At 46.4% G+C, this 27,746-nt stretch overlaps 1 protein-coding gene across 4 annotated transcripts in view; it reads left to right on the forward strand.

The window, feature by feature from the left end:
* Positions 1-27,746, forward strand: part of PDE1C (phosphodiesterase 1C) — a 213,801-nt gene that overhangs the window by 147,173 nt on the left and 38,882 nt on the right. For all 4 annotated transcript variants that reach the window (XR_005456432.1, XM_038768036.1, XM_038768048.1 and 1 more), the window contains 5 exons: positions 4,575-4,656; positions 6,155-6,275; positions 8,519-8,694; positions 12,759-13,022; positions 16,956-17,024. Coding sequence is in view for 3 of the 4 variants with exons in the window: in XM_038768036.1 (XP_038623964.1) it covers positions 4,575-4,656; positions 6,155-6,275; positions 8,519-8,694; positions 12,759-13,022; positions 16,956-17,024 (712 nt within the window). In the remaining variant the exon portion in view is untranslated. The remainder of the gene's footprint in view (positions 1-4,574; positions 4,657-6,154; positions 6,276-8,518; positions 8,695-12,758; positions 13,023-16,955; positions 17,025-27,746) is intronic.

Below are 27,746 nucleotides of genomic sequence, written 5' to 3' on the forward strand. Positions count from 1 at the left end.
AGTAAGTGCTCAGTAAATATGATTGACAGAGTAAAAACCAAGTACCCAAAGGGTTTAGATCCAGGGGCATAGACCATCATCAATGGTGTTTATTGAGCACGTACTGTGTGCAGAACACTGTACTAAGCACTTAGGAGAGTACAATGCAACAGTTTGAGCTTACAATCTAGAGGCCTAGACAACCCAGAATAACTTCCATTCATTCATTCATATTTATTGAGCAGTTACTGTGTGCAAAGTACTGCACCATGTGCTTGGGGGAGGACAATAGAACAATAGAGAGACACATCCCCTACCCACAGTGGGCTTTCTGGGAGAAATTGTTTCTCAGAAACCTCCAATGGAAACTCAGCTTCCGCCTTCTGTCAGAACTCCAGACTCTGGATGGAGCATCAGCTTCAATCAAATTAAGTTGAAACGCAGTGGCAGCAGCTGGAAAATTGCCATGTAGAATTCCTTGCCCAATGGGATAAAAAACTAGCTGCCTAGACTAAAACCCCTTTTCAGTAATTACGCATTTCGGGTATCACATTTATTGACTAATATTTTTAACTACTGGTGACATTTGCCAATAGGGGATACACCGATGAGAGCTATTAATGCAGGAGAGGCTTGAGATTGGCGACTTCAAAGGGTCAAGGGTCAGGAGGTTATGAAGCCATCCATTACCTGGGCTCTGAGTTTTTAGTTAAGCTTCCCAGCAAGGAGCAGCCCTCCAATCCCATAAAGCATATCGCTAAGGGGATCGAAGAGTAACATTTTACAGAATTGAAGTCATTGCCTCAGGTGCTTTGGAATTAAATATTGACTTCCGAATGGAATGTAGCCTCCCCCGTGAATACGTTTATGCAGTAAATTGTTGGCATAGGACTCCATTTGGCATTTTGATGAAGTCTGGTGGGCCGGAAGGGGGTTTTCAGGGAGGCTATTCAAAGTTTCTGGAAGAAACGGAGAGATTGCAGACACGCAGCTGCTCTTATGACATGAAACCTGGCCGTGATGTTGTAGGTGGTTTGGAGCAAGCTTTGTGGGAGACAAATTCTTCAATCAATCAGTGGTATTTATTGAGTGCTTACTGTGTGTGGAGCACTGTACTAAGCCCTTGGGCGAATACAGTACAGCCGCACTGGTATTCAGGTTCCTTGTTCATAAGGAGACTGATTATGTGCCACACAGTGAACTAAGCACTGAGGTAGGTAGAAGATAATCAGATTGGATACAGACCCTGTCCTCACAGTAAGAGAGGTAGGGAGAATGGTCTTTAATCCTTATTTTATAGTGGAGGAAAGAGAAGTGAAGTGATTTGCTTAAAGTGCTAGAGCAGGCAAGGGGTGAAGCCAGGATTAGAACCCAGCTCTCCTGACTCCAAATCCAGTGTGCTTTCCATTAGGCCAGGTTAACAACTTCTCTAGCTCCCAGAAATTAGAGTTCTTCCTCACCCCATAAGAAGCAACTGTGAGACTGAAGAGATGATTCTGTTCATGATCCATAGGAAAGAGAGGAGCAACATAGCCTCGTGGAGAGAGGACGGGTCTGGTAGACAGAGGACCTGAGTTCTAATCCTGCCTCCACCTCTTGCCTGCTTTATGAACTTAGGCAAGTCACTTCACTTCTCTGTGCTTCAGCTCCTTCATCTGTAAAAATGGGGAATCAATACCTGTTCCCTTTCCTACTTAGACTGTGAGGCATGTCCAGAACAGGGATTGTATCTGATCTGATAATCTTGTAATAACAATAATAATAATGATGGTATTTGTTAAGCACTCACTATGTGCAAAGCATGGTTCTAAGTGCTGGAATAGATACAAGGTAATCAGGTTGTCCCATGTGAGGCTCACAGTCTACATGCCAATTTTACAGATGAGCGAGCTGGGGCCCAGAGAAGTGAAGTGAGTTGCCCCAGGTCACATAGCAGATAAGTGGCGTAGCCAGGATTAGAACCCATGAACAATCATTCCCAAGCACATGTGCTTGCCACTAGGTCATGCTGCTTCTCTCCCCCAGCACCTAGAACAGTACTTGATGCATAGAAAACTCATGACAAATGCCACAATTATTATTATCACTGGGAAGGAAAGGATCAAATGGTTTGGGGATCGGGACACCATTTCTGGTTTTCATTAGCAGAAACAGTGGCAAATAAATAAATGAGCACAGTTTATAACACCAACCATTTATTGTTTGGGGTGGAAAACCCAGGAAGGGCCTGTGTTCCGTTTCTGAGCTGACACAACAAGATTCAAGAATCTCTCTTGGAAATCAGTCCAGGGATGGAAAGCCAAATGTTGGCATCTTTGCCCTTCTAAGAAAAATCCTTTCAAACCCACTGGTCTTTTATTGTTATGGTATTTGTCAGGCACTTATCATGTGTCATTAAGGCCCTGCTGAGAGCTCACCTCCTCCAGGAGGCCTTCCCAGACTGAGCCCCTTCCTTCCTCTCCCCCTCGTCCCCCTCTCCATCCCCCCCATCTTACCTCCTTCCCTTCCCCACAACACCTGTATATATGTATATATGTTTGTACATATTTATTACTCTATTTATTTATTTATTTATTTATTTTACTTGTACATATCTATTCTATTTATTTTATTTTGTTAGTATGTTTGGTTTTGTTCTCTGTCTCCCCCTTTTAGACTGTGAGCCCACTGTTGGGTAGGGACTGTCTCTATATATTGCCAATTTGTACTTCCCAAGCGCTTAGTACAGTGCTCTGCACATAGTAAGCGCTCAATAAATACAATTGATGATGATGATGATGTGTCAAGCACTATTCTAAGCACTGAGGTAGATACAAGTTCATCAAGTTGGGTACAGTTTCTGTCCCACATGGGGCTCACGGTCTAAGAAGGAGGGAGAACAGGTATTTAATCCCCATTTTACAGTCGAGGAAACTGAGACACAGAGAAGTGAAGTGACTTGCCCAAGGTCACACAGCAAGCAGTTGGCAGAATCGAGATTAGAACCCAGGTCTTCTCACTCCCAGGCCCAAGGCCACGCTGCCTCTTTGTAATAATAATAATAATAATGATAATATTTGTTCGGTGCTTACTATGTGCCAAGCACTGTTGTTCCAAGTGCTAGGGTAGCTACAGGGTAATCAGGTTGTCCCATGTGGGGCTTACATCTTAATCCCCGTTTTACAGATGAGGGAATTGAGGCACAGAGAAGTTAGGTGATTTGCCCAAAGTCACACAGCTATTAAGTGGCACAGCTGAGATTAGAACCCACGAACTCTGACTCCCAAGTCCGGGCTCTTTCCACTAAGCCACGCTGCTTCTTTGTATTTTGCATTCACCAATGGTGCAGTCCAGGCTGACTTTGTGTATAAAGTACACCAACCCTCAGAGGAAAGCACTTCATTCACCCTTGTCAAATATCTGAAACCAGAACTGGATGGATCCAAAAATGATGGAGAGGGAGAGCAGCCTAATTAGCTTGTATCGACCCCAGGGCTTGGAATAGTGCTTGATAAATAGTCAGCACTTAAATACCATTAATAAAAGAGAGCAAGGGAGAAGGAGAGAGAAAGAAAGAGAGAGAGAGAGAGGAAGAGAGGAAGAAGGAAACTAAGCTTATTGTGGGCAGGGAACATGTCTACCAACTCTGTTGTAATGATAATAATCTAATAACTGTGGTATTTGTTAAGCAGTTACTATGTTCCGGCCACTGTACTAAGCATTGGGGTGGATACAAACAAATCGGGTTGGACACAGTCCCTGTCCCATGTGGGGCTTACAGTCTCAATCCCCATTTGACAGATGAAGTAACTGAGGCACAGAGAAGTGAAGAAACTTGCCTAAGGTCACACAGCTGACAAGTGGGGGACCTGGGTTTAGAACCCATGGCCGTCTGACTCCCAGGCCCATGCTCTATCCACTAGGCCATGCTGCTTCCAAGTAGTACAGTGCTCTTTACACAGTTGAGTGCTCGATGTGTCTGTTATATTGTACTCTCCCAAGCACTTAGTACAGTGCTCTGCACACAGTAAATTCTCAATAAATATGATTGATCGATCGGTTGACTGATTGAATCAATGATGGTTATTGCCGTATTGTACTCTCCCAAGTGCTTAGTACAGTGCTCTGCACACAGTAAACTCTCAATAAATATGAGTGAATGAATGAATGATCATCTAGGACCTGGAATGAGAGACTAATCTAGCATAATTGGATCTTCTTCTAGCTAATAGTGCTGGTTACCTCTCTGAGATTTGGGGTGTGAGGTGTTCAGATAGTAATCTCATTTCTGAGCAAGAAACATGCCAGTTTATTGTTCCATTGTACTCTCCCAAGCTCTTAGGACAGTGCTCTGCATACAGTAGGCGCTCGCTAAATACAATTGACTGACTGACAGCAGGGTTTGCGGGATGAGATTGGAGTCACGGAGGCTGCAGCTTGATGGAATCAATCAGATGAGCCCAGCTTGCCACAGTTCAACCAGTCAGTTGGACTCCCAAGCGAATACAATAGAACACTTTAACAGACCCATTTCCTGCCCACAGCGAGCTTCCAGTCTAGACCAGTCTAGACGGGAAGGCCGACATGAAAACAATCCCCTCTTCTGATCTTCTCAGGGCGACAAGGAGGCTGAACTTGGACTTCCCTTCTCGCCCCTGTGTGACCGCAAATCCACCATGGTGGCCCAATCTCAAGTAGGTAAGTCCTCGTTAGCCTCTCTCCCAGAATGCAACTGGTCCAAGCAGAGCGCCCTTGGCCAAGGTGAGCCTCTCCCGCACACCACCTCCAACAATAATAATAACAAGGTTTTGTTAAGTACTTACTATGTGCCAGACACCGTTCTAAGAGCTGAGATAGATACAAGATAATCTGGGTGGACACAGTCCCTCCCACATGGGGCTTCCTCTCTTAATCCCTGTTTTATAGATGTGGGAACCAAGGCTCAGAGAAGTGAAGCAACTTGCCCAAGGTTACACATCAAACAAGTGGTGGAGCCTGGATTAGAACCCAGGTCCACCTGACTCCTAAGCCTAGGCACTATCCACTAGGACACGCTGCTTTCGATAGCGCTGGAGAGTGTCTTCCCCCAGGGCCTAATTCGAGGTGTGGACAGGGTGAATGTGGAAGAGTAGAGAAGGGGAAGAGGCAGAACCCTGGCCAAGGGAATCTTAAACCAAGCCTCAGCTGGGGTCATCCTAATGCGAACAACTTGTTCTTTTCTGAAACATGTTACCTCCACCTATTTTTCCTGCAATTCATTCTCAATGCAAATATTTCACTTTGTTTTTCTCTGTCTCTAAAAATATTTCAGGTGCTCTGGAAAGCAGACTGGAGTCTCAGAATACTAGTGATAGGCCCTTATTCACCCGTTCATTCATCCAATCCTATTTATTGAGTACTTACTGTGTGCAGAGCACTGAACTAAGCTCTTGGGAGAGGGAAAAAAAACGATAAACAGGTGTTTTCGTCCCTGGTGATCTGGTCTCTGTGGCCCCCGGAAATTGCCTTCTGTTGCCATGGAATGGCTTTTTTGAGGGTGGCAGGGCCATACAGAAACAAGCAGCACAAAATGTGGGTAAACAGAAGCCACCCATTCCACGCAACCTAGTCCGGTCCCCCTGGTTCTTCGTCCTCTTCATGGCCCCTCATCATTCTAGGAAGGAGAATTAGAGCATGGGCCTGGGAGTCAGAAGGTCATGGGTTCTAATGCCAACTCTGCCACTTGTCTTCCGCATGGCCTTGGGCAAGTCACGTCACTCCTCTGGGCCTCAGTTACCTCCTCTGTAAAATGGGGATTGAGATTGTGAGCCTCACGTGGGACAGGGACTGGATCCAACCTAATTTGCTTGTAACCACCCCAGCACTTAGTACAGTACCTGGCATGAAGTAAGCACTTAACAAATACCACAATTATTATTATTATTATTAATTTTCTCCAACCCACGGCAGGGAGGCCCAGAGAGCAGTGATGGACAGACCCGTGTCCCCCATCACTCCCCTCTAGATTCTAACCTTGTCCTCCAGACTGTAAGGTCGCTGTGGGAAGGGAATGTGTCCGTTTATTGTTGTATTGTACTCTCCCAGAGCTTGAGTGACTGACTCCTTCCCCCTTCGGCTGAATTGGCTTGAATGTCAAACCTCAGTGAGCCCTGGGGTCATGCTTAGTTCTGTCACGGGCTGTGTTCCTCTTCCTCAGGCTTTATCGATTTCATCGTGGAACCCACGTTCACAGTGCTGACCGACATGACAGAGAAGATCGTCACTCCACTCCTTGATGAGCCCCCCCAGACAGGGGCCACCGGGCAAAGACGTTCCAGGTGAGAGGAGCAGGGGATGCTGGGAAGTGAGGGTCATGGCCAGGTCATCACAATAGGGTTCCTCGATCATTCTCCGGTCGCCCCCCATGCCCCTGTGGATCACCCCTTGTCCTGCCTAAAGTAGGGGTGACTTAAGGGGTCCCGTTCTCTCCCCTGTGACACTTGTTGGGGTCTGAACAGCTTGGAATAAGAAGCAGCATGGTACAGTGGATACGGAATGGGCCTGAGAGCTAGAGGGTCATAGGTTCTAATCCCAACTCTGCCCCTTTTCTGCTGTGTTACCTTGGACAAGTCCCTTCACTTCTCTGTGCCTCAGTTACCTCATCTATAAAATGGTGATTGAGACTGCGAGTCCCGAGTGGGACAGGGGCTGTGTCCAACCCGATTTGCTTGTATCCACCTCAGAGCTCAGTACAGTGCCTGGCTCATAAGTAAGCGCTTAACAAATATCATAATTAATATTATTATTATTATTATTATAACAAGCGGTACCTCCAAATGACATCTCACAGGTCTACAATTACATGAATCTTCCTGAGTGCAACAAGAACTTATTGGGCCTTTATATTTTGGGGGCATCTGGGATATATCCATTTTATGTTACTCTTCCAAGTTCTTAGTACAGTGCTTTACACAAAGTAAGTGCTCAATAAATACAGTTGAATGAGTGAATGAATAAATAATCCTCCTCAAATGCTGCATCCAGTGCTGGTGAGGAGCAGAGCCTCAACCAAAAGAAGTGTCCTGTCTACACTTTTCAGAGCTTTCATTAATTTTACTCCCCGGCTGATTTCTTAAAAACCTAGCTTAATTTATTTTAGGTTCCAGACTGGAGGGCCTATGAGTAACGATAACAACCATGGTATTTGTTAAGTGGTTGTAATACTGTGTCAATCTGAGTTTTTTCATAATAATGGTATTTGTAAGTATTAACTACTTGATGAGCGCTGTTCTAAGTGCCAGCAGAAATACAGGATAATCAAGTTGAACATAGTCCCTGTCCCACATGGGGTTCTGAGTCTAAGTAGGGGGAGAACAGGTATTTCATCCCCATTTTATGTATGAGGAAACTGAGGTGCAGATGCATTATGTGATTTGTCCAAGGTGACACAGGAGGCAAGTGCCAGAGTCAGGATTAGAACCCAGGACTTCCATCTTGCAGGCCCTTGCTCTTTCCACTAGGCTAAGCTGCCGGTAAAACTGGGTCAGTGTGAGTTGCTTAATGATAATAATAGCAGTGGTATTTTGTAAGCCATGACGTTGTGCCAAACACCAGGTTAGATACAAGATACAGTACCTGTCTCACACGGGGATCATGATGTAGGTAGGAGGGAGAATAGGTATTTCATCCCCATTCTACGGATTTGAAAACTGAAGCACAGAGAAGTGAAGTGACTGGCCCAAAGTCACACAGCAGGGCAGAGAAGCAGCGGGCCAAGTGGATAGAGCATGAGGCTGGGAGTCAGAAAGACCTGGGTTCTAATTCTGGCCCTGCCACCCGCCTGCTGCACACCTGCATAGAAGTCACTTCACTTCTCTGTGCTTCAGTTTCCTCATCTATTAAATGGGGATTAAGACCGTGACTCTTGGACTGTGTCCAAACTGATTAGCTTGAGTCTACTCCAGAGCTCGTAAGCACTTAATACCATAATACTTTGCACTGAGCTTGTCGCTGGACTACGAGGTTTTTGTGGTAGGAAATGTGTCTGTTTATTGTTGCATTTACTCATTATTCAATCATATTTACCACGTGCAGAGCACTGTACTAAGCACTTGGAAGAGTACAATACAACAATAAACAGACACATTCTCTTCCCGCGACGGGCTTACAGTCTAGAGGGAGGGGAAGCAGACACCGATACAAATAAATAAATGACAGATTTGAACATAAGTGTTGTGGGGCTGGGAGGGGGTGAAGAGCAAAGGGAGCAATTCTCCCAAGTGCTTAGTACAATGCTTTGCACACAGTAAGTGCCCAATAAATACGATTGAGTGAATTAATGAACCATAAAAAGGTGGCCGATTCCCCTTTTTAGGTGTCTTTCTTTATCCTAGAAAGAGACTCCCTCCTGCCCTAATTTTTTGTTTTTATGTCTTTTTGAGTTGTCTCTTTCCTGAGCAGTTGGGTGGGTAGCCTTCCCCAGGGCCGGGGGAGTGAAGTGACCCTGGTGTGTCAGAGAGCCCTACAGGCCCTCGGCCATTGGAGGGCTGACACTCCTCTGCTGCGATGTCCCCTCCCACAGTCTCAACAACCTCAGCCCTTCAGAAGCCAAGAGGAGCAGCGTGAAGAGCACCAGCTCTGAAGGAAGCAGCTCACTCAACAGCTCTGTCCTCGCCGTCGACTACAAAACCTTCAAGGCCACCTGGACGGAGGTTGTGCACGTGAACCGCGAGCGCTGGAAAGCCAAGGTGCCCAAAGGTAACTGGTAAATAATAATCAATAAATAACAATTATGGTCTTTGCTCGGCATTTACTGTGTGTCACCATTTTAAGTGCTGGGGTGGGTACAGGGTAATCGGATTGGACACGGTCCCTGTTCCACATGGGGCTCACAGTCTTCATCCCCGTTTTACAGATGAGGGAAGTGAGGCACTGAAGTGAGGTGACTTGCCCAGGGTCACACAGCAGCTAAGCGGAAGAGGTGGGATTAGAACCCATGTCCTGTGACTTCCAGGCCCATGCTCTGGCCACGAGGCCATGCTGCTTCTGCTGGGTCCCCAGGGTGGGGTGGTCTGGACCATGTCCCTTCGTCTCTCTCCGTCTTTTTTTTTCTGTTAATGGTATTTGTTAAGTGCTTAATATGTCCCAGGCACTGTACTAAGAGAAGCAATGTGCTGAATGGAAAAGAGCACAGGCTTTGGAGTCAGAGGTCGTGGGTTCAAACTCCAGCTCTGCCAGTTGTCAGCTGTGTGACTTTGGGCAAGTCACCTAACTTCTCTGGGCCTCAGTTACCTTATCTGTAAAATGGGGATTAAGACTGTGAGCCCCACATGGGACAACCTGATCACCTTGTAACCCCTCCAGCGCTTAGAACAGTGCTTTGCACATAGTAAGTGCTTAACAAATGCCATTATTATTATTATTATTATTATTATTATTATTATTATTATTATTATTACTAAGTGCTGGAAAAGGTACAAGCTAATCAGGTTGGACCCGATCCATGTCCTACGTGGGGCTCACAGTCTTAATTCCCATTCTACAGAGGAGGTAACTAAGACACAGAGATGCAAAGTGATTTGCCAAAGATCACACAGCAGATAAGTGGCGGATCTGAGATTTGAACCCATGACTTTCTGTACTCAAGAGCTTGGGCGAGTATATTATGCCAGAGTTGGTAGGACACATTCCCTGCTCACAGTGAGCTTCTAGAGTAAAAGGCAGGCATTGATATAAATAAATAAATTGTGGATATGGACAGGAGTGCTGTGGGGCTGAGGGAAGGGGGAATAAAGGGGGAAAATCCAAGTGCAAGGGTGTTGCAGAAGGAAATGGGAGAAGAGGAAGTGAGAGCTTGGTCCAAGATGGCCTCTTGGAGATTTGCCTTCAGTAAGGCTTTGAAGGAGGGGAGAGTACTTGTCTGCCAGATATGAAGAGGGAGGGCATTCCAGGCCAGAGTCAGGATGTGGGAGAGAGGTTGGTGGCAAGATAGATGATATAAGTGCTTGTCGTGTGCAGAGCACTCAACTAAATGCTTAGGAGAGTGTGACAGTAGAGTTGGCAGAAACCATTTCTGCCCTTTTTTATGGTATTTGCTAGGCGCTTATTATATGATGATCCCTGTTCTAAGCACTGAAGTAGACACGAGTAAATCAGGTACGACAGTCTCTCTCTCAGAGGGCTCACAGACCAAGTAGGAATGATAACAGGTATTGAGTCACCCATTTTACATATCAGGCAGCAGAGTCACAGAGAAATGAAGTGACTTGCCCCAGGTCACACAGCAAGTGAGGGGCAGAGCTGGGATTAGAATCCAGGCCCTCTGCCTCCCAGGCCCGGACTCTATCCATTAGGTGGTGTTGCCCTCAGGTAAATGTTATCTACAGCAGCAGAGGCTAAACCAGAGGAATTATGCATTCCATGAGATGGATTTCAGGTGATCTGCCTGGACACAAAGCACATCACTGTCCAGTTTTACAGAAGAGCTGAAGCTAGAGAGATTGGTTGGAAAACATGCACAGTTACAGGATCTCCTCACCTTGAGGTCTGTCCACCTGTCGGCTCCAGGTTCCCACTGAAAGGGTTGCTAGAGTGGGGTAGGGCTCATGTCTAATTGAATTAGAACACCATGAGAACGGTCATTTTCTCATTTCAACCCAGACTCCCTGGGCTCTGCTGCTTCTGGACAGGAAAAGCAGACTGCTCTCTCTGGTTAAAATCACTTCTTTTTTATGCTTCCCTCCATCCCCTGGCTTGGGCTCAATTTTCTGGTGAAAATCGGTCCGGCGCAGTTGTCATAGGGATTTTCCAGGCTCTGAGAATGCTGAAGGCTCTTTTGAGGCTGGTTGAGCCTGGCCCATCCTCAGGGCATCAGGACAGATGAAGCAGCATGGCCTAATGGATAGAACACTGTCCTGGGAGTCAGGAGGATCTGGGTTCTAATCCTGACTCTGCCATTTGTCTGCCATGTGGTCTTGGGCAAGTCCCTTCACTTCACTGTTGCCTCAGTTCCTCATCTGTAAAAGGGTGACTAAGACCGTGAGCCCCACATGGGACATGGACTGTGTCCAACCCTATTAGCTCGTAGCTTCTCCAGCACTTAGGACAGTGCCTGGCACATAGTACGCGCTTAATCAATACCATAAAAATCAGGATGACTGAATCAGCGCCCTCAAAGTATTTAGGAACTTAATTCAAACTCTCCTCACTACACATATTTAAATACAGACCTTTAAGCTCTCTGTTGCTTCCCCCTGCCTGTAATTTCTTTCTGGTCTTTTACCCCCCAATAGATTGCAAACTCCTTGAAGGCTAGGATAGTATCAACTAATTCCATTGTACTCTCCCAATCTCTTGGTACAGTGCTCTACATGGACTAAGCACTCAGTAATAGAGTCAAGATAGGTATGTGGTAACCTAGTTTTTACTTAACGCGTGGTTCATCGAGAGTATGGAATAGGAGAGCTGAGGCAATTCCTCTGATTTCTGTTTCTTTTCAACAGAGGTCTTTTCCAGATCTCAAAATCGGCCCCTGGGTCCTTATCTTCAGGGGCAGTGAGAGATCTCTAAGCCTGTTGTTGGGTAGGGACCGTCTCTATATGTTGCCAACTTGTACTTCCCAAGCACTTAGTACAGTGCTCTGCACACAGTAAGTGCTCAATAAATACGATTGAATGAATCTCACTGTGAGGGTTTACAATATAGTGAGGAGACAAGAATTGTAAGCACCACCCATTAAATTGTAAGTGCTTCGAGCAGATAGCATCCTCCAACTCTATTGCATTGTACTCTCCCTGGAGCTTAGTACAGTACTCTGCCCACAGTAGGCATTCAATAATAATAATAATAATCATTATTGTTGCTCCCTTCAGGGTCACCTTTCCTGGGGGAGGGACCTAGTGGGGAGTCAGCAGCCCTAACGAGCGCAGAGTTTTCAGGGCTCATTTTTGGAGACTGGTTTTAGAAATGGGTTGGGTAAGTTTAGCAACCTCAGGAGACGGAACTACTATCAGAACAAAAAAAGTAGCCAGAGCTGGTATCCCGGGGAGGGACTGTCTGCTCTGCAGACAGAAAAACTAAGGCCCAGAAAAGGTGAGTCAGGAGCAGATATGTAAATGCACATATTTATCTTTCTATTGTACTGTCTCAGGTGCTTAGTACAGTGTTCTGCACACAGTAAGCACTCAGTAAGTATAATTGACTGACTGACTGACATGGTAGGTCAAAGGGTCACTTTTCATTCATTCGTTCAATCGTATTTATTGAGTGCTTACTGTGTGCAGAGCACTGAAATAAGCCTTTCGGAGTGCACAGTATAGTAATAAACAGACACATTCCCTGCCCACAGTGAGCTTACATTCTAGAGGGAGAAACAGACAATACTATCAATAAATTAATGACAGATTTGGACATAAGTGCTGTGGGGCTGGGAGTGGGGGATAAATGAAGGGAGCAAGTCAGGGTGACGCAGAAGGGAGTGGGAGAAGAGGAAAGGCGGGGCTTAGTCAGGGAAGGCTTCTTGGAGGAGATGTGCCTTAAATAAGGCTTTGAAGGTGGGAAGAGTATTGACTGTCAGATTCGAGGAGGGAGGGCCTTCCAAGCCTGCTGGGGCTGGAATGCCCGGAAGTGGATCCAAAGTCACATTAGCTCCTTTCCCTCAGGTTCTTCCTCAGGGATGGCTCTGCTGGGGAGGGTGGCTTTTTCCAAAGGGATGAGAGGAAGTGCAGCACAGTGGCAGCCGAACTCTTAATGGTGTCCGTGTTCCTTTTTCCTTCCCGTTCCCATTCCTTGATGGTCCGCCCCACCCCTTCTGGGAGCTACAGAAGAGAAAGCCAAGAGGGAAGCTGAGGAGAAAGCCCGCTTAGCGGCGGAAGAGAAGACAAAAGGGGCAGAAGCAAAGACTCAAGGTGAAGAAGGTGCATCGGGAAAGACGGAAAAGAAAAAGCCTCAAGTTGGGGAAAACAAAGACCCGGAAAGCCACAAAAGACAAGGGAGTGGCCCGCACACTAATCAGAGTGATTCCTCCCTCGGGAAAAATCCAGCCAGAGCAGAAAAGCCATCTGGGGAGAAGAAGAAAGTACAGAACGGTGAGTTCTTCTTCTTGGTCAATCCTACTGTAGTGGAAGTAGGGCTCGGTCTATTTGGACTAATTAAAACTGATCTTCCCAGAGGGCCAAATCCTTGGTTTTTGTCTAAGGCTAAAATGTCCACCCTTTCTGCCCAGAATGGGAAACAGAAGGATTGATATCTGTCTCTCCCCAGTCTAGCTCATTGTAAGCTCACTGTGGGCAGGGAATATGTCTGTTTACTCTGTATCGTATTCGCCCATTCGCTCTGCATACAGTAAGCACTCCATAAATACCATTGAATGAATGAACGAATATATGTTTAGGAGGGTTACCAGAACTTTGAGATTCTCCCGTGGTAAACTAGGTGAGTGATAATAATTATAATCTGGGTATCTGTGACAAGCACTGGGGTTGACAGAAGTTAGCTAGGGTAGGTGGACGTTAATTGGGTTGGACACAGTCTTTGTCCCACATGGAACTCCCAGGATAAGAAGAAGGGAGGGCATGTATTGAATCCCCATTTTACAGATGAGGAAATTGAGGTGCTACGAAGTTAAGGTACTTAGCCAAAATCATGGTCCAAGAAGGGTTTTGTGAAGCGGGAATTAGGGATGATTGATTGATTGATTGATTGATGGTGTGCTCCTGAGGGGTGTGAGATTTAGCAAGTGGCAATTTTTTTATGGTATTCGTTAAGCTCTTACAATGTGCCAGATACTGTACTAAGCACTGGGGCAGATGCAGGTTAATCAGATTGGACACGGTCCCTGTCCCACATGGGGCTCACACTCTTAATCCCGTTTTTAGAGATAAGGTAATTGAGGCCCAAAGAAGTTAAGTGAGTGACTTGCCCGAGGAGCAGCGTGGCATAGTGGAATGAGCACGGGCCTGGGAGTCAGAATGACTTGGGTACTAATCCGCACTCTGCCACTTGTCTGCTGTGTGACCTTGGGCAAGTCACTTCACTTCTCTGGGCCTCAGTTACCCCCAGCTGTATAATTGGGGAGCAAGACTGCGAGCTGCATGTGGGATGTGGACTATGTCCAACCTGAGTAACTGGTACTTACCCCAACTCTTAGTACAATGCCTGGCACGTAGTAAGCACTTAAATATGATTTTTAAAAAAGACTTGGCAAATAGCAAGCAGTTAACAAATTCCATAAAACAAAGTGCTTGGCACATAGTAAGCACTTAACAAATTCCATAAAAAAACAGATTCATTCATTCAATCATATTTATTGAGCACTCACTGTGTCCGTACCACTGTACTAAGCATTTAAGGAGGAGGAAGGGGAAACCTGCTGTTCCTTGATATTCTTTGATGGGGGCCTGGGGAACAGTTTTTGAGGTCTGCTCTGTGACCTTGGACATGTCACTTCACATCTCAAGGCCTCAGTTACCTCCTCTGTAAAACAGGGATTGAGACTGTGAGCCCCATGTGGGACAGGGACTGAGTCCAACCTGATTAAATTGTGGGGTGGGGGCTGCCGAGTCTTCGGGTAGGACCAGCCTGGGGCAAGGGTGGGAGGGGGCACATCCGTCTTGTCAGGCCTGGCTTACGCTCACCCTGCACAGAACACAGGTGTGGATGCCTCCTCATTCATTCTTTCAATCGTATTTATTGAGCAGAAGCAGCGTGGCTCAGTGGAAAGAGCACGGGCTTTGGAGTCAGAGGTCACGGGTTCAAATCCCGGCTCCACCAATTGTCAGCTATGTGACTTTGGGCAAGTCACTTAACTTCTCTGTGCCTCAGTTCCCTCATCTGTAAAATGGGGATTAAGACTGTGAGCCCCCCATGGGGCAACCTGATCACCTTGTAACCTCCCCAGTGCTTAGAACAGTGCTTTGCACATAGTAAGCTCTTAATAAATGCCATCATTATTATTATTATTATTGAGCATTTACTGTGTACAGAGCACTGTACTAAGCACTTGGGAGAGTACAGTACAACAAAATAGCAGACACATTCCCTGTCCACAACGAGCTTACAGTCTAGAGGAACATGGCCAACAGTGGACAGATCTTTTAGCACTTAGAACAGTGCTTGGCACATAATAAGAGCTTAACAAATACCATCATCATCTTCTCCCAGATATTTATTCCGCCAGGGGACCAGTGCGAGGAGTTCAGAGCTGCCAATCTGATTTTTTTTCATATGGTATTTGTTAAGCACTTACTATATGCCAGGCACTGAACTAAGCTCTGGGGTAGATATAGAGAAGCAGTGTGACTTAGTGGAAAGAGCCTGGGCTTGGGAGTCAGAGGTCATGGGTTCTAATCCCGGCTCTGCCACTTGTCAGCTTTGTGACTTTGGGCAAGTCACTTCACTTATCTGGGTCTCAGTTACCTCATCTGTAAAATGGGGATGAAGCCTGTGAGCCCTACATGGGGCACCTTGATTACCTTGTATCTACCCCAGTGCTTAGAACAGTGCTTTGCACATAGTAAGTGCTTAACAAATGCGATCGTTATTATTTATCAAGTTGGATACAGTCACTGTCCCACATGGGGCTCACCATTTTAATCCACATCTTTCAGATGAGGATTTTTCAGATGGAGGCCCAGAGAAGTGAATGATTTGCCCAAGGTCACAGAGCAGACAAGTGGAGGAGCCGAGGTTAGAACATAGAACCTTCTGATTCACAGGCCTGTTCTCTCTCCATCAGGCCATGCTGCCTTTCATTTCTGAGAGATGAGAAATCACACTGATTTCTCCCTGCGGAAACAGGCTTGAATAATCTGTCTGCTCTTCCCACCACAACCCTCTCTTCTGTGAATGAGTCAGCTCTGGATTTAACTACATCTTGTTCTAAAATCTCTAGGGTCAGAGTATTTAGAAGTGGAATCCATCTTCTACACCTTAACCTTGTCATGGGCAGGGAACATGTCTACCAACTCTATTGAAGTGTTCTCTCCCAATTGCTTAGACCAGTGCTCTGCACACAGTAAGCGCTCAATAAATCCCTTCAGTTTCAAGGGGCCAGATGGGTAAGATTTTATACATGACCACTATAATTAGAGAGACAATCCTATGCAAGGCATTCCCACAGACAAAACATTGCCACAGAGAGGGTGAGATTATGTGGCATTGATTTTTTTTCCTAGTGGTAACAGTGCCTTTAGTTCAGTTTTACATTGGTTTCCATCTGATCTGTCCTCCTGCCTAGTTAAAGATAAGGCATTTGTCAGTCAATCCTATTTAATGAGCATTTACTGTGTGCAGAGTGCTGTACTAAGCTCTTGGGAAAGTACAATAGAACAATCTAACAGACACATTCCCAGCCCACAACAAGCTCACAGTCTAGAGGGTAATGTCTTATGCCTCTGTGTCCAGTATTTAATTATCGGCACCTACCTCTCTCCGCTTCATTTCATTCATTCAGTCACATTTATTGAGCACTTACTGTGTGTAGAGGACTGTACTAAGTACTTGGGAGAGTACAATACAAAAATAAACTGACACATTCCCTTCCCACAATGAGCTTACAGTCTAGAGGGAGGGAGACAGATATGAATACACATAAATAAAATTACAGATATGTACAAATGTGTCTTGGGGCTTGGAGTGGGGAAGAACGAAGGGAGCAAGTGAGGGCAACGCAGAAGGGAGTGGGAGAAGAGCAAAGCGGGGGCTTTGCCACTGATTCTTACAGCTCAGACAGAGTGCCCATTTTCCCAGATAACTGGAAGGAGATCCCAAAGACAGGGAAACTTGGGGCTGAGGGATTCCCCCTTGTCCCGGGGGGGCCTTGGTATACTCCTGCAAAACAACATGCGTCACGACTTTACATCGTGCTGCATGCTCGATGTAATTTGTGTGACATCACGGCTCTCTCTGTGTGTGGGATTTCTGGTTGGTGTCACTGTCGGCCCTCTAAATGACAGGCCAGCAGAGGCTGATGACCTTCGGCACCTTGAGTTAAACCATAACTTCGTCCTTGTTGTTTCCAGGTGAATTACAGGGCGATAAGAACAAGATGAAACAGTCCAGTTCTGGAAGCGACTCTAAGAAGACAGATGGTAAGGACCTAATTTCCATTTTGTTTTTCCATTAAAGAGTGGAAACCAGGGAGGCCTTAGAGCTGCAGTGCTGAAACAGCAGCACATAAAATATCTCTCTATTAAACCTTGGGGAGAAAAGTTTCTACAGTGGTCGATAAACCTCTCAATATCCTTCTCTTTTTAATCCTATAAGAATCAGCAGTCGCCGTCTCCCCCAAATGCCCATTTGAGTTCTTTTATGCTTTTAAATCAACTATTTTTGCAGTTGAAGACTTATCAGGAACCACCCAAAAATCACACATTCCGTACTTTCGGTTGAAATATTGTGCTCCTTTGTCTCCTTGCATAAGAAAATATATCCTCTCCCTTTTTACCAGAAAGTGTCCTGGTGATTAGTGAAAGCTTATTAATAGCAAAGCCATGGGCTTGTTCTTCCCACCAGAAGTGAATAACAGGCATTGGTACAATTCACTCTAACATACCTAGGAAGTTTGGTGGTGGGAAGGGGAGGTGATTAAATAACAGAACTTGGATGAAATTCATCTTTTTTCCTAAATTCTGAGAAGCAGCATGGCTTTGTGGAAAAAGCCCAGGATTGGGAGTCAGGAGACCTGGGTTCTAATCTCGGCTCCGGTCCTTACTTGCTGTGTCATCTTGGACAAGTCACTTCTCTTCTCTGTGCCTCAGTTCCCTCACCTGTAAAATGGAGATCTGATATCTAGTCTCTTTTCAGTTGTGGGACAGGGCTGTGTTCTATAGTGAAATTCAAAGTCCTGTCACAACCTTGTCTTGTGAGATCCCTAGGGACAGGGACGGTGTCTATTTCCCACCCGGGTATTCTCTCCCAGTGCTTAGTACATTGCTATGACATAGTAAGTGCTTAATAAATACTAGCACTACTACTATGCAACCACACCCACAAGAATTTGGGGCTTAACCTTCATTTGAAACAAAAAGATTTGGGATTTCACCAGCTCCTTTGTACCTGGAGTGTTCCCCAATCTTGAACCCTCCATATATCCTCAGCATTGATAGGTGGGGGAAAAGTAGCGAGGTGACCAATTAGGTATCATTTTACTAGATGATATTTGCAGGAAGGGTATGGCAGAAGGCCCTTGTTTCCAGGAAGATAACTGACCTAACGTATTTCTCTGCTACCATAAAGAAAAGATCCCATTGGTCTCGAGTTCACTCATGCTACCACAAACCGAAGTCAGTCAGACTTGGGCATTGTACCCCTTAGCCTTGCTGCCTGCCCCCGAAAGAAAGATGGAGGAAGACGTTTGCCAAACACATCTTTAGTCGCTCTCTGTTGCTGTCTCTGAGATGCGTTCTCATCTGGAGATAGAGCCGAAATAAGGAAGTTCCAGGAAAATTTATGTGTCCCTTGTCTGTGAGATCCACATTGGCAGATAATGATGATGACGATGAGGAGGAGGAGGAGAAGGAAGAGGAGGTCGCCCTTTGTGAAATCAGAGATAGGCTCCATTAAGCCAGAACTACCCATTGGCCACTGAAAAGGTCTCTCCACCTTTAATTTCAGCCACACCAACGAGGCAGATTCATTCAGTCATTCAGTCGTATTTATTGAGCGCTTACTGTGTGCAGAGCATTATACGAAGCACTTGGGAAGTACAAGTCGGCAACATACAGAGACGGTCCCTAGCCAACAACGGGCCCACAGTCTAGAAGATATCTGTCAATTGGGGGAAGTTGTAGTAGTAATGATGGTAATAATAATTGTGGTATTTTACTAAGTGCTGGGGTAGATACAAGCAAATCAAATTGGACACAATCCCTGTCCCACAGGGGGCTCACAGTCTCAATCCACATTTTACAGATGAGGGAACTGAGGCACAGAAAAGTGAAGTGACTCACCCAAGGTCACACAGCAGACAAGTGGCGGAACTAGTAATAATAGTATTTATTAAGTACTTACTATGTGCAAAGCACTGAACTACACACTGGGAGGGAATATGCGGGTGGGAATTAGACACGGTCCCTGGCCCTCGGAGGGCTCACAAGATAAGGTTGTGACAGGATTTTGAATTTTATTCTATCTGCCAGGCTTGGGCCAGGGAAGATGGACCTGGTTGGATTAGGTTGGGTTGTTCTGTAAACAGGACGTCTCAGGAAATTTTGATGATGATGATGGTGGTGGGGGTGGTGGTGGAGTTGGGGGGAAGGATTTTACTCCCCAGTCATCCATATTATTTTCCTGTAGCATCCTGACTCTTTCAATCTTAGCACTCTACCATCATCGACTCATTTCATAGCCAGCCTGCCACTGACCATGACACCAGTACTTTCTCTCCTGTACTTGGACTGAACCAGCCTTTCCCTGACTAGGTCATGCTGGTCCCTGAGTCAGTGTGGCCTGGTGAATGAGCAATAGCCTGGGTCCTGGGTTCTAATCCCACATCACTTTTCTGCTGTATGAGCTTGGGCCAGTCACTTCACTTCTCCAACAGAATCTCCTTTCCATCGACTTCAAAAAGCTCCATCACCTTGGTCCTCCTACCTTACCTTACTGTTCTCCTACTACAACTCAGCCTGCACACTTGGCTCCTCTAATGCCAGCCTACTCTCTGTTGGCATCAACCGCTCCCCCGGCCCCACCTCCAACTTCTTTAATGATTTTGACCCCTTCCTCACCTTCCTTCTCTCCTTTTCCATGCCCACTCTGATCCTCAGAGACTTCATCATCCACATGGATATCCCTGATGACTCCTCTGCCGCCCACCTTCTATCTCTCCTTGACGCTGCCAACCTCTTGCTCCACCCCACCTCACCCACTCACCAGCTTGGTCATACCCTCGACCTCATCATCTCCTACCGCTGCACTGTGTCCACCCTCACCAACTCTGATATCCCTCTCTCTGATCATAATCTTCTCACCTGCCTCCTCACGCACACTCCTTTCCCCTGTAAATCCATATTACTCCCTCACAGAGATCTCCCCTCTCTTGACCCCATCCATCTTTCTGAGTGCCTCACACCCCACCTCGCCTCCCTCTCCTCTCTACCCAATCTGGATGATCAGATTACTGCTCTCCACTCTACCCTTTCTACTCAGCTAGACTCACTCGCTCCCCTTTCCCTTCGCCGCTCTCGTACCACTAACCCACAGCCCTGGATCACTGCCACTGTCCGCCTCCTTTGCTCTTATGCTCGAGCTGCCGAACGCTGCTGGCAAAAGTCTAAACACCATGCCAACCTCGTTCACTTCAAGTTTATCCTTTCCTGCCTTAACTCAGCCCTCACCTCTGCCAGACAAAACTATTTCTCCTCCCTTATTGACACCCATGCCCCATCACCCCCGCCAGCTCTTCTGTACATTCAACTCCCTTCTCAGGCCCCCAGTTCCTCCCCCTCCTCCTTCCCTCACCCCCAACGATCTGGCCTCCTACTTCATTAACAAAATTAAATCCATCAGGTCCGACCTCCCCAGAGTCACTCCCCAGCCTTCTCCAACCCCCCGGTTCTCAACACTCTCTGCTACTCTCCCATCCTTCCCAGCAGTATCCTCAGAGGAGCTCTCCTCCCTCCTCTCAAGTGCTACTCTGGCCACCTGTGCTTCTGACCCCATTCCCTCTCATCTCATGAAATCTCTCGCTCCGTCCCTTCTCCCCTCCTTAACTTCCATCTTCAACCGCTCACTCTCCACTGGTTCCTTCCTCTCTGCCTCCTCCAGGAGGCCTTCCCACACTGAGCCCCCTCTTTCTTCTCCCCCTCGCCCCCCTCTCAATCCCCCCATCTTACCTCCTTCCCTTCCCCACAGCACTTGTATAAATGTGTATATGTTTGTACATATTATTCTATTGATTTATTTATTTTACTTGTACATATCTATTCTATTTATTTTATTTTGTTAATATGTTTGGTTTTGTTCTCTGTCTCCCCCTTCTAGACTGTGAGCCCACTGTTGGGTAGGGACTGTCTCTATATGTTGCCAACTTGTACTTCCCAAGCGCTTAGTACAGTGCTCTGCACACAGTAAGCACTCAATAAATACAATTGATGATGATGATGATATGTTGCCAACTTGTACTTCCCAAGTGCTTAGTACAGTGCCCTGCACACAGTAAGCGCTCAATAAATACGATTGATTGATTGATTCAAAAATGCCCATGTCTCTCCCATCCTAAAAAAACCCTCTCTTTACCCCACCTCACCTTCTAGCTATTGCCCTATCTCCCTCCTACCATTCCTTTCCAAACTCCTTGAACGAGTTGTCTACACGCGCTGCCTTGAATTCCTCAACACCAACTCTCTCCTCGACCCCCTTCAGTCTGTCTTCCATCCCCTACATTCCATGGAAACTGCCCTCTCAAAGGTCACCAGTGACCTCCTGCTTGCCAAATCCAATGGCTCATACTCTATCCTAATCCTCCTCGACCTCTCAGCTGCCTTCGGCACTGTGGACCACCCCCTTCTCCTCAACATGCTATCCAACCTTGGCTTCACAGACTACGGCCTCTCCTGGTTCTCCTCTTATCTCTCTGGTCATTCATTCTCAGTCTCTTTTGCAGGCCCCTCCTCCCCCTCTCAACCCCTTACTCTGGGGGTTCCCCAAGGTTCAGTTCTTGGTCCCCTTCTGTTCTCGATCTACACTCACTCCTTTGGTGACCTCATTCGCTCCCACGGCTTCAACTATCATCTCTATGCTGATGACACCCAAATCTACATCTCTGCCCCGGCTCTCTCCCCCTCCCTCCAGGCTCACATCTCCTCCTGCCTTCAGGACATCTCCATCTGGATGTCTGCCCGCCACCTAAAACTCAACATGTCCAAGACTGAAATCCTTGTCTACCCTCCCAAACCCTGCCCTCTCCCTGACTTTCCCATCACTGTTGACGGCACTACCATCCTTCCCTTCTCACAAGCCCACAACCTTGGTGTCATCCTCGACTCCACTCTCTCATTCACCCCTCACATCCAAGCCATCACCAAAACCTGCTGGTCTCAGCTCCGCAACATTGCCAAGATCCACCCTTTCCTCTCCATCCAAACTGTTACACTGCTCGTTCAAGCTCTCATCCTATCCTGCCTGGACTACTGATTCAGCCTCCTCTCTGATCTCCCATCCTCGTGTCTCTCCCCACTTCAATCCATACTTCACACCGCTGCCCGGATTGTCTTTGTCCAGAAATGCCCTGGGCATGTTGCTCCCCTCCTCAAAAATTTCCAGTGGCTACGAATCAATCTGTGCATCAGGCAGAAACTCCTCACCCTCGGCTTCAAGGCTCTCCATCACCTCGCCCCCTCCTACCTCACCTCCCTTCTCTCCCTCTACAGCCCAGCCCGCACCCTCCGCTCCTCTTCCGCTAATCTCCTCACTGTGCCTTGTTCTCGCCTGTCCCGCCGTGGACCCCCGGCCCACGTCATCCCCCTGGCCTGGAATGCCCTCGCTCTGCCCATCCGCCAAGCTAGCTCTCTTCCTCCCTTCAAGGCCCTACTGAGAGCTCACCTCCTCCAGGAGGCCTTCCCAGACTGAGCCCCCTCCTTCCTCTCCCCCTCACCTTTCCATCCCCCCATCTTACCTCCTTCCCTTCCCCACAGCACCTGTATATATGTATATATGTTTGTACATATTTATTATTCTATTTATTTATTTATTTATTTATTTATTTTACTTGTACATATCTATTCTATTTATTTTATTTTGTTAATATGTTTGGTTTTGTTCTCTGTCTCCCCCTTCTAGACTGTGAGCCCACTGTTGGGTAGGGACTGTCTCTATATGTTGCTAACTTGTACTTCCCAAGTGCTTAGTACAGTGCTCTGCACACAGTAAGCGCTCAATAAATAAGATTGATTGATTGATTGATTGTACCATGATCTAGTTTATCTCCCCACTGACTGCTTGCCCACATCCTGCCTCTGGCCTGGAATGCCCGCCCTCTTCACATCTGACAGTCTCCCCCACTTCAAAGCATTCTTAAAGGCACATATCCTCCAAGAAGTTTTCCCTGACTAAGCTCTCATTTCCTCTTCTCCTATTCTCTTCTGTGTTACCCTTTCACTCAGATTTGCTCCCTTTATTCATCCCTCCCTCAGCCCAACAGCACTTGAGTATATATCTGTATTTTATTTATATTAATGCCTGTCTACCCCTGTAGACTGCAGGTTTGTTGTGGGCAGGGAACATGTCTACCAACTCTGTTGTATTCTCTCAAGCGCTTAGTATATTGCTCTGCACACAGTGAGTGATCAATAAATAAGATTGATTGATCAATTAGGGATTAAATCCTCCTCCCTCTGACTTAGACAGTGAGCCCTATGTGGGACAGGCACTGCGTCCAACCTTTTAAGTTGTATCTGCACCAGCATTTAGGCCAGTGCTTGACACACAGCAAGCACTTAGCAAATGTAAGAACAGTAATCATAACAATAATGATTATGATAGTGATAATGGTGATGATGATAATGATAATAACAATAATAATAAATAACAATTCAGTTGTCTCCCTGTGACTTCCAAACTTCTAGTTGGCTCTAGACTGGTTCTTTCCAGATATTGCTGTTAGATTGGCTGGTCTGTAATCTTTAAAGATATCTTTTTTCCCATTTATAAAGCTGAGCACAGAGTTGATCATTATTGTGGTATGGGCTGAGCACTGTACTAAGCGCTGGGATAGAGACAAGATAATCAGGTCAGACACAGTCCCTGCCCCCTGTGGGGCTCACATTCTGACAGAGAAGGAGAAAATTTGTCAAGTATTTAGTTCAGTGCTCTACACAGAGTAAGCGCTCAGTAAGTAGCACTAGTTGACGTGCCGTTCATCCTGTCATCCAGTATTTCCCAATAATCACATCCTGGTTTTATTGTACTCTCCCAAGCTCTTAGTACAGTGCCTTGCACACAGTAAGCGCTCATCAAATACGATCAAGTGAATGAATGAGTGAATGGTTCTTTGCAGTAGCTCCCACCAATGTGATTTCTCATGGGCTGGGGACATGTCTACCAAGTCCATTGCACTGAACTGCATTATTTGGATGAGGAAACTGAAGCACAGAGAAGGCAAGTGAGTGACAGAGCCAGGATTTCAGCCAAAACCCCTGCTCTTTCCAAGCTGCTTGACCTTGGTGTCATGGTGTCCAATGGAAATGGAAATTTAATTTAATTTCCAATTTATCAAATTGAAATTAAATTGGAAATTTAATTTCCAATGGAAATTAAATGGTGTCCAGTGGAAAGGTTGGCTCAAAGCTATGGTGAAATAAACAAGGCCAAAGCGAGTCCTTCCCCTTTGGCTCTGTGTGGACAGGGAGGTCAAAGGTCAATTCACTCAGGTGATTTGCCCCAAGCTCGGGGAGGGAGGGGGCAAGAGGTCCTGAGCCCCCACCACCTCTGAGGTGGCTTTCCCCTCATGACCTCACTTACCGAACTTTTCAGGGCCATAGATCCCAATCGTGCCGTTGTTAATCAGGACTCCAACTCCCAGAAGACCTTGGGAATTAGGAGACTCCCTCACACTTTGCCCTTTGACCCCAGGCCCCTGCTCTGGTCTATGTGGTTGTTGATGGGGGTGTGTTGCTGAGGGAAAGTGTTTTGGGCTGAGGGCTACCCTTCAACAGTCATCCTGCTTGATGCTCAAGCACAATATTGACTTTTTTTTTAATCAATCCTAAGAGACCCACATTCTGACACCCAGGGTAATCAATTCCCTTTTTGGTTCAGCCGGAAACCATGTTGCCAACACGCTAGGGGGAATCCATTTGCTGTTTTGATTGATGCCCTGTCCTGCTGGCATCATTCAACTAGGGGGGCTCAGGTGGGCAATCAAGAGCACAGTGGGTGATTTATCCTCCCCCGGGGACCATCGATCGCTAGTTGCTTCCTGATTATACCCTGGGAGGAATAGCACAGCTCAGACTTCCTCTGTAGAGAAGATTCAGATGTCTATCTGATTCAAACAGAATTGGAAGACCAGCCCAGTGGGATCCTGGGAAATCTCCTAGTGCCAGTAGCAGGCTGGGTCGGAAAACATCCAGTGTGCGGTACCAGATCCATTTTGGAGTAGACTCTGGCGTCCCGTCCTCCCATCTTTCTAACTCATTAATGGGCAGGAGCCCAAGAAGAAAATGGGAAAAGAAAGTACGGACTGCGGCACCACCACAGATCCCTCTGATTTCCCCCATGATCCTCCAGTTCATCCCAGAAGCCATTTTTTGGCCCCTATTCCGGTTATAGGCTTTCAAACGGTTTGCTGTGTGCACTGTGTAGACTCTATTCCTATCACATCCATCACTTGTTATTCAGAGGCCTAACTGAGGTGAATAATTAGCGAATCGATATTAATGGAGCATTTCAAATGGAACCCTCATTTGAAGTGCCCCTTCCATTCTTCTAGTTCTTTGGCATGCATGCCTCACTGAGATCTGGGCTGGAGCCAGGAGAAAGCAAACACATTTTCACAAACACACAACTGTCGAAATGTTCCGAATGACCCCAAGAAACTACTTGCAAAACCCTTGGGGTAGCTTTCCCAGCAGACAATCACTCCTCCATCACACTTTCAGGAGGATATAAGGAATCTAACGTGCAGTTGAGGTTTCTCAGAGTCCACTCTTAGATGACACCAACACTTATATACATATCACTATATTCTAATGCTTCTTCCGTCTTCATGTTTACGTCTGTCTTTCCTGTTAGAAGGTAAGGTCCTTGAGGGCAGGGATGATGTCATTTTTGTATTGTACTATCCTTTTTTATGGTATTTGTTAAGTGGTTACTATATCTATGTGTCAAGTACTGTTCTAAGCACTGGGGTAGATACAAGTTAATCAGGCCAGACACAGTCTCTGTCCCACATGGAGTTCACAGTCTAAGTAGAAGGGAGAACAGGTACTGAATCCCCAATTTATGGATGAGGAAACTGAGGCCCAGTGAAGTAAAGTGACATTTATGGATGAGGAAACTGAGGCCCAGTGAAGTAAAGTGACTTGCCCATCACACAGTGGGCAAGTGGCGGAGCTGGGATTAGAACCCAGGTCCTCTGGCTTCCATACCTGCCCTTTATCCACTAGGCCACCCTGCTTCCCAAAAGAACTTAGTATACTGCTCTGCACACAAGTACATGCTAAATAAATAGCATTGATTAGTTAATTGATTGATTGATGCCCAGTCATGCCAGAGTCTGGTGATCAGAGCCAGTTTTGGAGTAAGGGAACTTCATTTTTGCCGACTACTGACCTCTGGGCTGGTCACTCAGGCCTCCTCCTTCAGAAGGATTTCACACACCCCCTGAGAGAAGTGAAAACTATGGGAGTCAGTTGGTCTGGTCCCCGTTTAGAGAGCACCCCGGTTGGTTTGGATTAGATAATGATTAATTGTACTAATGAATAATTACAGTATTTTTAATCTCTTACTATGTGTCGGGCACTGTTCTAAGTTATGGGGTAGATGTAAAATAATTGGATTGGACACAATCCCTTTCCCACTCAGGGTTCACAGTCTTAAATCCCATTTTACAGATGAGGGAACTAAGGCACAGAGAAGTGAAGTGACTTACCCAAGGTCATACAGCAGACAAGTGGCAGAGCTGGGGCAGAGCTGGGATCAGAACCTATGACCTTCTGATGACCTTCAGAGCCTGTGCTCTGTCCCCTAGGCCACGCTGCTTCTCTCCCTCTGGCTAAGATGATGAGAATTCTCCACGCTCGGGGGAGAGAAACTCGCCTCTAGACTGTAAACTTATTATGGGTAGGGAATGTGTCTGCTTATTGTTCTATTGTACTCTCCCAAGCGCTTAGTTCAGTGCTTTGCACACAGTAAGCGCTCAGCAAATGCTATCAAATGAATGAATGAGTGAATGAAAGGAGAGACCTCCATCTCCCCCTGTGCCTTGTCTACCTGAGTAATTTTGACGTAGTGGATAGAACATAAGCCTGGGATTCAGACGGACCTGGATTCTAATTCTACCTCTGCCACTTGTCTGTGGTGGGACCTTGGGCAAGTCACATAACTTCTCTGTGCCTCAGTTACCTCCTCTGTAAAAGCCAGATTAAGCCTGGGAGCCCCATGTGGACTGCGTCTAATCTGCATAGCTGGTATCTACCACAGCATTTAGTACAGTGCCTTGTACATAGTAAGTGTTTAACAAATACCTTTGGGAAGTCACTTCTCTGTACCTCAGTTTCCTCATCTTTAAAATGGGGATCTTGTTCTCCCTCCCCCTTAGACTCTGGGCTCCACGTAGAACAGGGACAGGGTGTGTTTATATTTCATCTACCCCAGGGCTTGGCACAGAGTAAACATTAACAAATAGCACAGTTTTATTAGTATTTCGATTCTCCATGGACCTGTTGGGGAGTGGAGGATCTAGGGCCCCCCAACCTGGTTAGGAAGATTACCTGGGCTCTGGGTTTATTCATGGACATTGCTTCACAGATTCCCCCTGGGAATTACAGCATCGTTTTAGACCAATTCTCTGCCATCTAACTTTCTTCATCTTGCATGTTTGCCCTCTTCCCCATCTGCTCCCCAGATCACACTCTTTGCTTCTTCCTTTAACCTCTAAGCACTTGATATTCCCCCTACCCTCAGCCTTACTGCACTTATGTGCAAATCTATGATGTATTTATTTAAACTAGTATCCATCTCCCCCTCAGGACTGTGACTCCTTACAGGCAGGGAACGTGTCTACCAACTCTGTTGTATTATAGTCTGCTAAGGGCTTAGTACGGTGCTCTGCACACAGTAAACTCTCAATAAATACCATCGATTAATTGATT

This window comes from Tachyglossus aculeatus, chromosome 2 (genome assembly GCF_015852505.1).
Source record: "Tachyglossus aculeatus isolate mTacAcu1 chromosome 2, mTacAcu1.pri, whole genome shotgun sequence".
NCBI lineage: Eukaryota > Metazoa > Chordata > Mammalia > Monotremata > Tachyglossidae > Tachyglossus > Tachyglossus aculeatus.